Below are 14,624 nucleotides of genomic sequence, written 5' to 3'. Positions count from 1 at the left end.
AATACCAAACTCCACTTCTCGTTCTGGAGGCAAACCTGGAAGGTCTTCAGGAAATACATCAGGAAATTCATTTACCACCGGAATAGTTTGAAGAGTTGGTGGCTCCTCATCTATATCCTTCACTCTAACTAGATGATATATGTAACCTTTGGAAATCATTCTTTTTGCCTTAAAATAAGAAATAAATTTACCTCTTGGTGCACCAATATTACCTCTCCATTCAAGGACTGCCTCCTTTGGAAAATGGAAATACACCCTTTTAGTTCGGCAATCTACTGTGGCATAATAAGACGCTAACCAGTCCATACCCATTATAACATCAAAATCTACCATTTCCAGCTCAACAAGATCAGCCATCGTATCGCGACCACAAATAGTTATAATACAATTTCGATAAATCCTTCTAGCTATAATAGATTCCCCAATAGGCGTAGATACTTCCAATGGCTTAACTACCAATTCTGGTGTTCTTTTGAACTTTCCAGCAACCAATGGAGTGATATATGATAAGGTAGAACCGGGATCAATTAATGCATATACGTCAAGTGAAAAGATAGACAATGTACCTGTAACCACATCTGGAGAAGCCTCTAAATTTTGTCGATCCGCTAGAGCATACGTACGATTCTGAACTCCACTAGAACTAGTTGCTCCTTTATCACCCCTAACATGACCCATAGGTTGTGCACCACTACATGAATAAGGTACCGATGATGATGATGCAACGGCTGATCCAGTAGGTCGTGCCATACCACCTATGCCTCTTTTGGGCATTCTCTCATCATATGCCCCGACATACCATACCAAAAGCAAGTATTTGTTTCGAACCGACATGCACCTAAATAAAACTTTCCACATTGTTTGCATGGTTGTCGAGGAGGTCTTAATTGGCTCATACTTCCTTACCCTTGATACCCCATTCTTCGTGAACTCTGACTCTCACTTCTTAGCCCAAATTGATTATCTTTGGACCCTTGAAACTGTGGTGGAGCACTAGCTGCAGAATAAGAAGATAATGGCCTGGGTGGTATATTAGAAAATCGAAGCCTAAAATCTCCTTGGGATGCCATAAACTACCCCGTAGATCTGGACCTCTTGCAATATCCTATTTCCAATTCTTTTGTTCTTCTCCTTTGCCTCTGACCCTCCAATTTTTATGCAAAAGCTTGTATCCTTGCTATGTCCATGTCTTTGTTCAAAGCAGCAATAGTACAATCTCTAACCAAATATGGATCTAACCTATCCACATATCAATGAACTCTATCATCCATAGTAGCTACAACATTAGGAGCATACCTAGACAAGGAGTTAAATCGGAGGCTGTACTCCTTCACGCTCATATTCCCTAGGAGAAGATTCAAGAACTGATCTGCATGGGCCTGTCGAATATCGAATGGAAGGTAATGATCAAGAAATGCCTCTTTGAACTCTTTCCAAGTAGCTGAGGGTGCATTGATACCTCTAGATCGTTTCCAGTCTTCGTACCAAAATATAGCCTTCCCTTTAAATCTATATGCTGCTAACTCAACTGTCTCTTCACTTGATATATGCATAACATCTAGAGCCCTTTGGATTTGATCAATGAAGTCCTGTGGGTTTTCACTAATATCTGATTCGGTGAAGGTGGGAGGATCCAACTTAAGAAAGTCTTGCGTCCTAAGGCTAGCTGCTCTATTTGCACCACTAGAACCTGTAGTAGGAATGGCTTGCCCTTGAGCTTGTCCAACAACTATACGAGATAAAAGTTGCACCGCATTTCTAAGATCTTGATCAGTAGCATTAATAGGTGTCTCTGAGGGTGCGGTTCTCCTCCTTCTTAGCTCTTCTGGAGTGGAAGAAGTTTCTAATACATACTCAGCTTGAGCCTCACTTTGATTAGCTTGTATAGGTGGTGTCTTGCTAGTTCCTTCTCTGGCAGCCACATCTATTTGCTTTCCTATACTCTTACTCATCGTAACCGGCATCCTTACTATAATAAGAGAAACAAAAAGATTCAATAGTTAAATATGACTTTATCTGCAACGTGAGCTCTATTGCACGATCTAAGATATGAAGAAAAGAGACAATCCTTAAATGTCCCATAGCCTCTTGTTTATAGATGTGGTGCACAACACACCCATAAACAAGACTCTACGTAGACACGGCTTTGTAGATTCCCTAGGATGACTCACTCTAATACCACTTTTGTCACGCCTCAAATCCTATTGGGGCGAACAGGCACCCGTAGCCGTGAAGGCCCGAGAGAACCAACCTATAACCTTGGAATTCACATGCATGCAACTATAATAGGCAAAGGTTTTTCCATATACGGATATAATGCCTTAATGAAAAAAAAATATAAACGACAAGCCCTAAAACTATATACATAATAGACTTGGCCGTTGGGGCCATAACATCTACAAGATAACACACTACCATGCTTAACTTTACATTGGTCTACAAAGCCTCTAGATGATACACAAAATTTAGCTAAGGTCGGGACAAACCCCCGCCATACTATTAACTTTTATACAATACCAAAAATATAGGGAACCGACTCGAAAAGCCTCGAAGCAAACTGGAGCTCACCAATAGCAGATGAATATCCTGGGCTCCTACTGAGGAGGCATGTTTGCCGAAGCACCTGTGCCTGTAGCATGAAATATAAGTCCCCCCATAAGGGGAGTCAGTACGAAAAAAATGTACTGAGTATGCAAGGCGGAAAAGTAACAATACATGACATAAAGGCTCAATAAAAATATGAAACAAGTGTAAGAATAGTGCTAGTGGACCACCTTTACATTTACTTGTGGAACAGGGTACATTACATTTCTTTCTTCTTTTTACCTTCTTACTTCATTATCTTTGTAATCCATATGATACAAATGACCAGCTAATTAGTGGTAAATAATAAATCAGGCTTATTCCCCTGAGCTTCCACCTACATATAAAGTATCGGGATCGGCCCATGCTAGGTCTATACCCCTGAGCCGCCACCCGTTTAACAGATTTCCGTTACTTAGTTTATTAGCCTTTTGAGATTGTTACTTCAGTGATCATAACCTTATGGTACCTTGAAACAATGATCTATCGATAAGAGACCTGTAAATAGGCAATCAATGCAATAACAATGAAGCAAGGAGTTGTTGGCACACTAATGAAGTGTTTAGGAGTTAAAAATAACACATGGGTCTTATTTGAGTAACCGGAGAAATTCTGAAATTTACTAGTGAAAATAGGCATATAGGATAGGTAGCAAGCATGTATCGAGGTGGTTTAATACATTATAGAGTGGGAATAAGTTCATTAGTAACATGGGATATCATAGTTGCTATTATTTAGCACGTGTTTTTGGATGACCTTCGAAGCTTACTCGATGGAACAAGTATCTGTTTTCACGCCAAGAGTGCAAAATAGAGTATGCCTTACATACCTAGTTGTAAAAATCCAATACCAGCCCAACTCGACTTCCCTCACTTTTAGATTACTTATCTACATATGGCAAACTAATATTACCAACTAAACGTCACATTTTGGCTATTTAACTTCACCAAACTAGTGGCCGGGAAGTAAGCCCTTAATTTATCAACAAAGGGTGTCATTTTAACCCTCTTATACTCCAGTTACAGCCACATACCATACATATTCATATAATATCCCCCGACACAACCTCGGCTTCATTTCACCTTCCAATCAACACACACAAAACGAAATGAGTAATAGACATACACAATCATAAATTCAGTGGTGTATCACCATATCCATCTTCTATAATTCAATACAAACTAATCATACCTTTTCCCAATAGCAACCGGGCAGCCCACAACACAAACACACAAAACAGTCCGCAACAACACCCAATCGTCCTTTAATAGCAACCCAATATATGCAATCCTCTATCAACACATGTATATGGAAAAAAGACAAAAGTGGACAGCAACCATACCTTGATTTCCTTGGTATTTTTGTGTCTTAATATGTATTTCCTCAATAGGATAATCCCATCACACATACATCAAAAGAGAAAGAGAAATCCCTTAATAACTAAGAACAATGGACTGTCCAAACTTATAAAGAGGGCTGTCCGAAAATTAATCTTAAAGAACATATAGTTTCCATGGTACAAGCTCATGAATTGTTCACTTACCTTTAGCTTGGAAGGAAAGTAAATCCCAAGAAACCTTGTGGAATTATAGGTTTGTTTTATAGCCAAGAGAGAACAAGAGAGAAAAACCTAGAAAGCTGGAAATTTTGTCTAAGTTAAAATGAGAAAAATTGTTGAGTTCTATCCATAAATAGGAGCTGCTCATTGGACGAATTTATTGACTAATTTTGGGCCATATTTTGTCAATTAATTGATTTATACACTTGACCAATATATTGTGCCTTTGTGGATCAAAAACTATTGGGCCTTAGCTACCAATTTTTCCTCCTTTTCTTCTCTTTTACTTGGTATTTGGCAGATTTGAGTATTGGGCCTCTTTTCTCCATTTTCTTTCTCTTTTACTTAATTTGGACTCAAATGAGTACATTAATATAAGGCCTAATCTGATACATGGTCTTGATCCCATTAAATTGGTCCAAATAGCTCAAGTAAGTGATCTACCTACTAGCTTAAGTAAGTCAAGAAAGCACCTTAACAAAATACTCAATTTTTAGTTCTTAACTCTTTAATCTAACTTAAAATTTGTATATACTTGGTCACATTAAACCACATGGGATGTATTTAGAACTCCATATACACCACAAAGATATATCAAGTTCCATATAAATAGAACAAGTACACACAAAAATATAGGGTGTTACATTCATCATTAATCTTAAGCCACTATTCTTACATCCACATTCTACATTAAATTCAAGCCTATAGTCTAGCATCAATCACCTACCACCACTGAAGAATGCAATATAATATATTAGTCCATCAAATTGGGACATTCTATCCGTATACCTCAAAAATATACTACATGCTTTCTCACAAGTAGTACTAGTTTATAATTACCAAAGAAAAGAAAGTCAAGGGGGGGTAAAGTCACATAATAGACATGGTCAACCTTAATCTTATATTATAACCCCATACAATCCTATATACTTATATGACTTTATAACATCACACTTACCCCAGTGGGAATTTAGACTACCGTCACATTCCACATTCGACAATAAGTCTATACTTACAACTTACTAGCTAATCTAGCCATTTTCATTCACAGCCTATAAGGGGTTTCTATAACCACCTTAAATATCCACTCTAGGCTCTTTTCCTATTTTGAAAAAGCCCAAAAAACAATCTAAGTCAAACACTTCCTCTAGGGACTACCATACAATCCACAAATGGTACTAACACATTAGTCTACCATCACAAAATGGTAATTCATCCTCAATCAACAGTTATTTAACTATACATATTTTGTTACACAAAAGTCACCCTCACTCTGACCTCTAAACTTGTGACTTCATCTCACCAACTTCTTGGTCTAATTTCACTACCAATAGGTCATGACACCGACACTTTAAATTATACCACTACTCGGGTGGAAATACAGTTTCAACAAACACAAGAACAATAAGATGATCAACAAGTTGCTAGTGAATCAAAATAGACCTCACACGGCTTCACTAGACTTTGATTTTTTTGTGTTTTGAACTAGAAAATGAAATGAATAACAAAGCAACTATGCTAGTGAATCGAAAGAGCCCCACACGGCTTCACTAGACTTTTTATTTTAAACAACATAACGATATCAAGATTACAAGAGATAGAAACTTGACACGCAATATTCAATGACCAAATAATACACATCTTACTCTTGTCTTAATTGAACGCCTCATAAAAACGAGGACACAATTTTAAACAAGGGAGCTCCTCTCCAGTCGTTTATGTGACTTCTAAAAATTCTGCTAGTAAATCTGAGAGCATTATCTGGGAACACCAGAGTAAGAAAAAATTTAGGATAACTTTTCTTTCATATGGGCTACACCATAGCACGAATTAGAGTATGAAAGAGGAACATTCTGAATCAATTGCACGAAGTAGAACATGAAGAAAGAGAGATTCCTAAACGCCTTGTAGCCTTCTGCTTATAAGTGTGGCGCGTTACACATCTTTAAACAAGACTCTACCCGACACAATTTCGCAGACACCCTGGGACCATGAACCGCTCTTTGATACCAAGTTTGTCACGACCCAAACTAGGGCCTGGCCGTGACGGACATCCCAAATCATGAAGGCCCGAATGTCCAACTCTATCTGGTAGTCATGCACAACATTCATATAGTAAAAGAAAATGTGAAATTTATGATCTAATACGGAAACATGGCCATACTCTGGATTAAGTTTAACAATAAGGAATAAAATTTGAAAATCATTAACAACATCTGGAACAGTCTGCGAGATCTCTACTACTTGAAAATCTGACAACTATCTGAAAAATAGACAAGGCCCCCAGTAGACCAAAGCTGTAATAGATGACATAATCTGAAAGAACAGTCCTTCTGGAATAGAGAAGGCTCACTACTGCACAATCTGATCTGCTGTCTAAATTATCTACTGCTTATTGGGACCCCTAGACTGAGCCTCAGAACCTGATAAGTAGGGGAGGGGGGTCAATACAGATGTATTGGTACACAGAGTAAATTCAAAATAGTAATTTGTATTCAACATATATGAGAGAAATTTAAAATAGTTCATAAACATATCATATAGTAAGAAATCTCATGGGCACTTTCGAGAGACTCTGAAAAATCATCTAAACTCTGTGACACTCTTTGTTTTACTTCTGTGCTAGGTGGAATACCCTAAAACTCTGAAATTCCATGGGCTATATGGAATTTTCCATTAACTCGGCAGCCAAGCCCCCAACCCAAGTGTGCCGCAAGGGTCGGAGTCTCTGAATCTACTACACCACAAGGCCGTCACCAGCATACAATAATAATCTACCCGTATCGGCAAATGCGGTTTTAGGCTAAGAATTACTTGAACTCAAACCTTCTTCGGGTAACCACCTAACCCTCTTTATACCCATTTTTAACTCTTTAAAATATGCATTCTCTGAAAATATTCTCTGAAGACATACTCTGAAAACATACTCTGTTATGGCATACATACTTATGGTATCGTCATACCATTGACTTGAAAGTCACATCTTTGAGCCATTATTAGCATATTAGAATCTCTGTTTTCAAAACATAAATTAGGAACCACCATATTAATAAATCAGTTCGAAGAACCCTTTCTTTATTACTCATGTAAACACATGTATGCAACTATCTTTGACAACATTTCAAATGATACAAAGTGGTCATGTCAAAAGCATTAATCTTATGCAAATCTTTCACTCTTTAACAAAACACATTTATATCAAGAAACTCCCTCTCAAAATCTCTAAATCATGCTCAAAATACTATGGTATTTGAGTAAACTATTTTCAAGCCATAAATCATGCATATCAAATCATTCCCAACAAGACCATAAATTTAAAGTCATCACAAGAGAGGGATTTCATAAATTATGCTCTCAAACAATCTTTAAATCTGAATTTTTTTCATACATATACATGTAAATCAATTTAAGGGGGAAAGGCCTAAAGACCAAATCATCAATATCTTTAAACATTCATAATGCATAATAAATTCATGGATATAAAAAATCCTTTATAAATTCATGCTTGATAGATCTTTAAATCATACTTGAATATTTCAACAAGCCCATGTAGTTTAGGATAAACCCCACGTACCTAAGATTATTTCGTTTGAAAAATGGAACCCGGTTCTGGATAGATGGCACCTGGATCTAGATCCATTTCTTGAACATCTTCACTTAGGAGGATGAATTCGTGATCCATTGAAGGGAAGGAAACTTAAATCTTGATTTGTTTTCTTGAAAATCTTGAACGTTTCTTGATTTCTTGATCTTAGAGGAAACCCCAGTTTCCATCTTGTTCTTGAGAGTAGAGAGGATTGAGATGTTGTAAAACTAATAATATATGGATTAATAACACTTAAAGGGTGATTTAATTCATGTGAAAGGTTTTTGGAGTGAGGAAAAAACCAAAATACCCCTACGAAATCACTTCTCAGTTGCTGAAAGTTTCAGCTGACGACCAAGGCTGATAAGCCGTCAGATCTGTGATAACCCGTCAGCCCAGGTCGTTAAGGGGCTGAAATTTATGAGTTTCTGCCTAAGGCTGACGACATATTCTGATAAGTCGTCAGATTTGTGACAAGTCGTCAGAATTGTCGTCACTCAGTTGCTAGGCAGATATGCTGGAGTAAAATGGGCATTACCATTTGCTCTGATATTGGATTTGGGCGAAATTGGTATCATTGGAAAGATAATTGAAAAATATTTCATTTGATATATAGTAGGCCACCCAATCATATACAAGGATTTATGATCGATTGATGTTGACCCAACTTTCGACGCTCACTAAAACTCGAACGATAGGAAAGCTTTCAACTTGACCTTGAGTTAGGGGACCTCTATGATCTCAATTCATGCTCAAATAGGTTCCCACACTACATAATTTATTAACATACCAAATTTGCATAGGATTTATGGCTTTTGGAATATCAACGCTTAGAAATGATGGTTTTTGTTCTAACCCAAAATGTGGGGTGTTACATCTTATGTGACCCCTTATGTGGCTATCGATTTTGGGTTTGAGCCCGACGTAATCTCAAAACCTTTCTCTATTTCAACTCCAGTGGGTGATTTTGTGGTGACTAAGAGGGTGTATAGGAATTGTGTGGTGACTGTTTATGGCCGGGATACCGTGGCAGACCTCATAGACCTAACATGCTTGATTTTGATGCTATCCTAGGGATGTACTAGCCTCATTCATTCTATGCCACATTAAATTGTAGAACCTAAGATTCACCTTTTCTTTTTCAAATGAATCGATGATAGAATGAGAGGGGCATTCTTTAGCGCCTAGAGGGAACTTTATATCTTATCTCAGAGCCCATAAACTTATCTCCAAAGGTTGTTGTACCATCTTATTCGGGTTAAAGATTCTAATGCCAAAAGTCTTCCTTTCCAGTCAGTCCTGGTGGTAAACGAGTTTCCAAAAGTCTTTCTAGATAATCTCCCAGGAATACCACCTGATAGGGAGATAGATTTTGGTATTGATTTGTTGCCAAATACCCATCCCATCTCTATTCCGCCATATAAAATGGCTCCTACAGAACTGAAAAAGTTGAAAGAACAGCTAGCAGACCTATTGGACAAAGGTTTTATTTGTCCTAGTGTTTCTCCCTGGGGTGCACCTGTACTCTTCGTGCGAAAGAAAGATGGCTCCCTGTGTATGTGCATAGATTACCGCCAGTTGAATAAGGTCACTGTTAAAAATAAATATCCTCTTCTTAGAATTGATGACCTTTTTTACCAGCTTCAGGGTGCTAGATGTTTTTCAAAGATAGACCTTCGTTCAGGATACCATCAGTTGAAGGTCAGTTATTATGAATTCTTAGTCATGTCCTTTGGGTTGGCTAATGCCCCTGCAGCTTTCATGGATCTGATGAATAGAGTGTTCTGTCAGTTTCTAGACCTGTTTATGATAGTTTTCATTGATGATATTCTAATTTATTCTAAGAGTGGGGAGGACCATGCCAATCACCTCCGAATCATCCTTCAGACTCTTAAAGATCATAAGTTGTATGTGAAATTTTCCAAGTGCAAATTCTGGCTTAATGCTATTGCTTTCTTGGGGCATATTGTGTCTAGTGATGGGATTAAGGTTGATCCCCAAAAGGTTGAGGCAGTAAGAAAATTGCCCAGACCCATGACTTCAACCGATATTTTGAGCTTTTTGGGTTTGGCAGGGTATTACAAAAGATTTGTAGAGAGTTTTTCTTCCATAGCTACACCACTTACTAAGTTGACTTAGAAAAAGGTGAAGTTTGTGTGGTCTGACTCCTGTGAAAATAATTTTGAGAAGTTGAAAGATAAGTTGACAACTGCTCTTGTTTTGACTCTTTCGGAAGGTACGGAGGGGTTTGTTGTGTACTGTGATGCGTCCTGTATGGGACTTGGATGTGTACTTATACAGCATGGTAAGGTGGTGGCTTATGCATCTAGGCAGTTGAAAGTGCATGAGCGCAACTACCCCACTCATGACTTGGAGTTAGTGGCAGTTGTGTTTGCACTTAGGATCTGGCGGCACTATCTTTATGGGGTGCATGTTGATATTTTTACTGACCACAAGAGCTTGCAGTATGTTTTATCACAGAAAGAATTAATTCTCAGGCAAAGACGTTGGTTGGAGATTTTGAAGGATTATGACACGAGCCTATAGTATTATCTGGGTAAGGTGAATGTGGTAGCTAACGCCCTCAGCAAGTTATCTATGGGCAGTCTTTCTCATGTTGAAGAAGGGAAAGGAGAAATGGTAAAGGATATCCACTGACTTACAAATCTAGGAGTGGGACTCTTGGATTTCAAAGATGGGGGAGTGGTTGTTCATGAGGTAGCTAAATCTTTCCTTTGTGCCAAAGTTAAAGAGAAGCAGGTTAAAGATCCCATCTTAATACAGATCAAGAAAGATGTGGGTTAGCAGAAGGTGATGTCTTTTGAAATAGGTGGTGATGGTATTTTAAGATATCAGGTTTGACTATGTGTGCTAGATGTAGATGGGTTGTGAAAGAAAATACTTAATGAAGCTCACACTTCGAGGTATGTTGTTCACCCAGGCTCTACTAAGATGTACCATGATCTAAAGACTATATATTGGTGGAATAATATGAAGCGTGACGTGGCTAACTTTGTTGCCAAGTGTTTGAATTGTCAAGAAGTTAAAGTGAAACATCTGAGGCCTGGTGATACATCCCAAGAGATAGCTTTACCTTTATGGAAGTGGGAGATAATCAATATGGACTTCATCATGAGACTTTCGAGGTCCCGAAACTAGTATGATTTTATTTGGGTGATTGTTGACAGGCTGACTAAGTCTGCCTGTGAGGACTAATTATTCGGGAGATGACTATGCCAAGATTTATATTGAGGAAATAGTCCATCTGCATGGAGCACCTGTGTCCATCATATCTGGCCATGGTACGCAATTCTCTTTGCAATTTTGGAGATCTTTTCAAAGGAGTCTAGGTACTCAAGTGAACCTAAGTACGGCTTTCCACCCCCAGACGGATGGGCAAGCCGAACGTACTATTCATACCCTTGAAGATATGTTGAGAGCTTGTGTGATTGACTTCAAAGATAGTTGGGTAGATCCCTTGCCATTGAAAGAGTTTACTTATAATTATAGCTACCATGCTAGTATTAAGATGGCCCTTTTAAGGCCCTGTATGGGAGAAGGTGTAGGTCGCCAATAGGGTAGTATGAAGTTGGTGAGACGCAGTTGTTTGGTCTTGATCTTGTTCATCAGACAATGGAGGATGTGAAGATTATTAGAGAACGACTTAAGACAGCCCAGAGTAGACAGAAATCTTATGCCGATGTTAGAAGAAGGGAGCTAGCATTTAGGGTTAGTGATTGGGTGTTTCTCAAAGTCTCTCCTATGAAGTGAGTCATGCATTTCGGGAAGAAAGGGAAGTTGATTCCTTGCTATATAGGACCCTACCAGATTGTGAGAAGATTAGGTGAAGTTGAATATGAATTAGAGTTGCCTGTAAATCTGGGTTCTGTACATCCGGTATTTCATGTGTCCATGTTAAAGAAATGTATTGGGGACCATTCTTTAGTGTTACCCGTAGAAGAGATCATAGTGTCAGACTCCCTATCTTATGAAGAAGAGCCTATTGCAATCTTAGATTGCGAAGTTCGGAAGTTGAGGAGCAAAGAGATAGTGTTGGTGAAGGTGTTGTGGAGAAATCAGAAAGTTGAAGAAGCAACTTGGGAATCAGAAGATGACATGAGAGCAAGATACCCAAACCTGTTTGATCCGATAAATGATGAGTCGAAAGGTACGATCCTTGTATTATTCTTTCCATGTCCTTGGTATGCTTGTAATCGTGCTTGTCTGTGTTTTGCGTCATCATTTGGGAACGAATGATACCAACGGGTGATAATGTAATGCCTCACAAAAATTCATACATGTGTTAGCCCCTAGTAGTGTGCTCATAGACTTGAAAACTAGAAAATTTTCTAAGTATAAAAAAGAATTAGAATTATTTTGAGCTTCCTATCTTCAAGGATTTTATTTTCGACCTTTACGACCTCCGTTTCTTGATTTTTTTATTGATATGCGATGGGGCAAGTCAAAAGTACGTCTCAGGTGAGTTTCAGAATTTTTAGACAAGCTTAAGGGCATGTTTGGGTTGATGAACCAGTGAGCCGAGGCGATTATCCCGCGGCGCCTCGCTGATCGCCTCACCTGGGAGTGAGCAAGGTGATAGGCAAGGCGGCGCCCTGCTATCACGGTGCTCAACCCAGGGCGGCGCCTTGGAGATTGCCTCAGGCCATTTTTTTCAGTTTTCTCCGAGATTTTAAGGGTACTTTGGGTATTTTCAACTCCCCAATCATCTTAAACACGGGATTACAATCCCAAAACACCACATTACTCATATTTTCATCAAATTCCTTCAAGAATACTCCCAAGGATTTCAAATTAAAAATTCAAATAACTCAAGATTTAAACGTGGGTTTTCAAGATTGATTGAAGATTTGGAATCCCCAAACTGTAGGCTTCAACAATCATCCATTATTTTTTGTAATTGAGGTACGTGGGGTTTTCCTAAAAAATTCATAGGCAAAGAAACCTTCTTTAATTCATGCTAAAGATTAAGAAATCATGATTTTACAGAAAGGATTTGAATTACCATTACTAGCATGTTTTAGAAGCTTTAATTAATATTGTTTGGTCTTTAGGCCTTTCACCAGAGTGATTTGAAATTCTATGTATATGTATGTATGTGTTTTAATGTGATGTTTGAATTAAGAGCATGACTTACATTAAATTCCTCTTGATATGATTTATCCCATTTTTCACATGATATGGATTGTTTTGAAATGCATCTTGAAAGGCATGATACGAAATGTATTGATTTATACAGTGACATGAATATGATTTTTGAATCAAAAGAGAGGGTTGTTTGTATTGATAAATATTGAATACAAATATCTAATGGAAAGAGTTGTATGGTTTGACAAAGATTTCAGGACCACCACATTGTTATTTAAAGAATGATAATCCTTGCATAGTTTTGACTTGTGCTTTCGAAACATGAAATCTCTTATACTATTTGCATGTTTGGGTGGTCTAAATTGAGTTTTTGATGAAAGAATCATGTTTGATGCATTATGGATCATAAATCGGACTTGAAAGTCTTGGTGTGACGACACCAACTCAGATAATGCCATGTTAATTCAGAACAGAATAGAATGTATGTTTGAAATCAGATTTTCAGATTTTGAAACTACAATAGTGCATGTTCAGAACAGACTAAAATTGGGCATAAAGAGAGCTTAGGTGGCTCCTCAAATAAGGCACGATTTCAGACAACTCATTGCCCAAAACCGTGATTTGTCGATCCGGGTGTATTATACGCTGGACTAGTGTCCTGTGGCGTATCAGACTCAGATACTCCAACCCTTGCGGCACACTTGGATTGGGGGCTTCCCCGCCAAGTCAATGGTGGATTCCATATATCCCATGGAATATAGGGGAGTGCCACCTAACTCATAAGTAATACAAAGATCAGAAACTGCATTGACAGAAAGGTTTTATGATTTTCAAAAATGCCCGTATTTTGGAATTTATATCATATATGATGTTTTATGACTAGCTCTCAGCTATTTTATTTATATTAAAATCTTTATTTTGGATTGCTCTACGTACCATTATATCAGTATTGACCCCCTACCTTTCAGGTTCTGAGGCACAGTCTAGGGGTCCTGATAAGCAGTAGATTTCTTCAAACAGAAGTGCAGAGTCCAGTGGGTGAGCCTTCTTTGTTTCAGAAGGCCTATTTATTTCCAGACATTTACCATTAACTAGTGTTTTGGTCTACTGGGGGCCTTGTCCCAACTTTCAGACAGTTGTTATTAGTGATGTAGTAGAGACTTCGCAGACGATTTTTGGATGTTATTAGATGGTTTGAATTTCATTTTTCATTGTTGAAATATATATGACTTATGACCATGATTCCGTTCTATTATGAAATTATGCATTTTCCTCTATTATATGAATGTTGTGCATGATTACCAGACAGATAGAGACGCCCAGACCTTTATGGTTTGGGATGTCCGTCATGGCTAGGGCCCCGGTTCGGGTCATGACAGAGGAGTATCAAGCAATCATGTGTTGCTGATTCCACCATGGAAGACAAATATGTAGCTGCCTCTAAGGCGGCTAAAGATATTATTTGGCTCGGTAACTTTCTGAAAGAGCTTGGAGTTGTTCCTTCAGTTCAAACACCACTATCACTTTATTGTGACAATAGTGGTGCAGTTGCGAACTCGAAAGAACCACGAATCCATAAAATAAGTAAGCATATTGAGATAAAATATCACTTGATTTGGGATATAACTCAAAGGGATGATGTGAGAGTTTTGAAGATTGAGTCGAAGAACAATTTGGCGGACCCATTTACAAAGGGCTTAACTCAAAAGGTTTTTGATAAGCATGTGGAAGAAATGGGTGTTAACGTTGTGCATTCATGGTTATGAGTCTAAGTGGGAGATTGTTAGGATA

At 38.2% G+C, this 14,624-nt stretch overlaps 1 protein-coding gene across 3 annotated transcripts; it reads right to left on the bottom strand.

Annotated features, from left to right (window-relative positions):
• Positions 1-339: 339 nt before the first annotated feature.
• On the bottom strand, positions 340-4,288 carry LOC124886381. Of its 3 annotated transcripts, none has more exons than XM_047394384.1 (3): positions 3,775-4,288; positions 2,569-2,629; positions 340-1,969 (listed from the first exon to the last, which is right to left on the bottom strand). In XM_047394384.1, exon 3 carries the CDS (start codon positions 1,962-1,964, stop codon positions 1,251-1,253), a length of 714 nt encoding a protein of 237 aa, XP_047250340.1. In that variant the 5' UTR covers positions 1,965-1,969; positions 2,569-2,629; positions 3,775-4,288; the 3' UTR covers positions 340-1,250. The 3 variants fall into 3 exon arrangements, with proteins under 3 accessions (XP_047250340.1, XP_047250339.1, XP_047250342.1); XM_047394383.1 differs by having other exon boundaries at positions 3,926-4,288; XM_047394386.1 differs by having other exon boundaries at positions 4,127-4,288.
• Between the last annotated feature and the right edge of the window lie 10,336 nt (positions 4,289-14,624).

The sequence above is a fragment of the Capsicum annuum genome, chromosome 8, assembly GCF_002878395.1.
Source record: "Capsicum annuum cultivar UCD-10X-F1 chromosome 8, UCD10Xv1.1, whole genome shotgun sequence".
Taxonomy (NCBI): Eukaryota; Viridiplantae; Streptophyta; class Magnoliopsida; order Solanales; family Solanaceae; genus Capsicum; species Capsicum annuum.
This window is presented reverse-complemented; position numbering and strand designations above follow the sequence as displayed.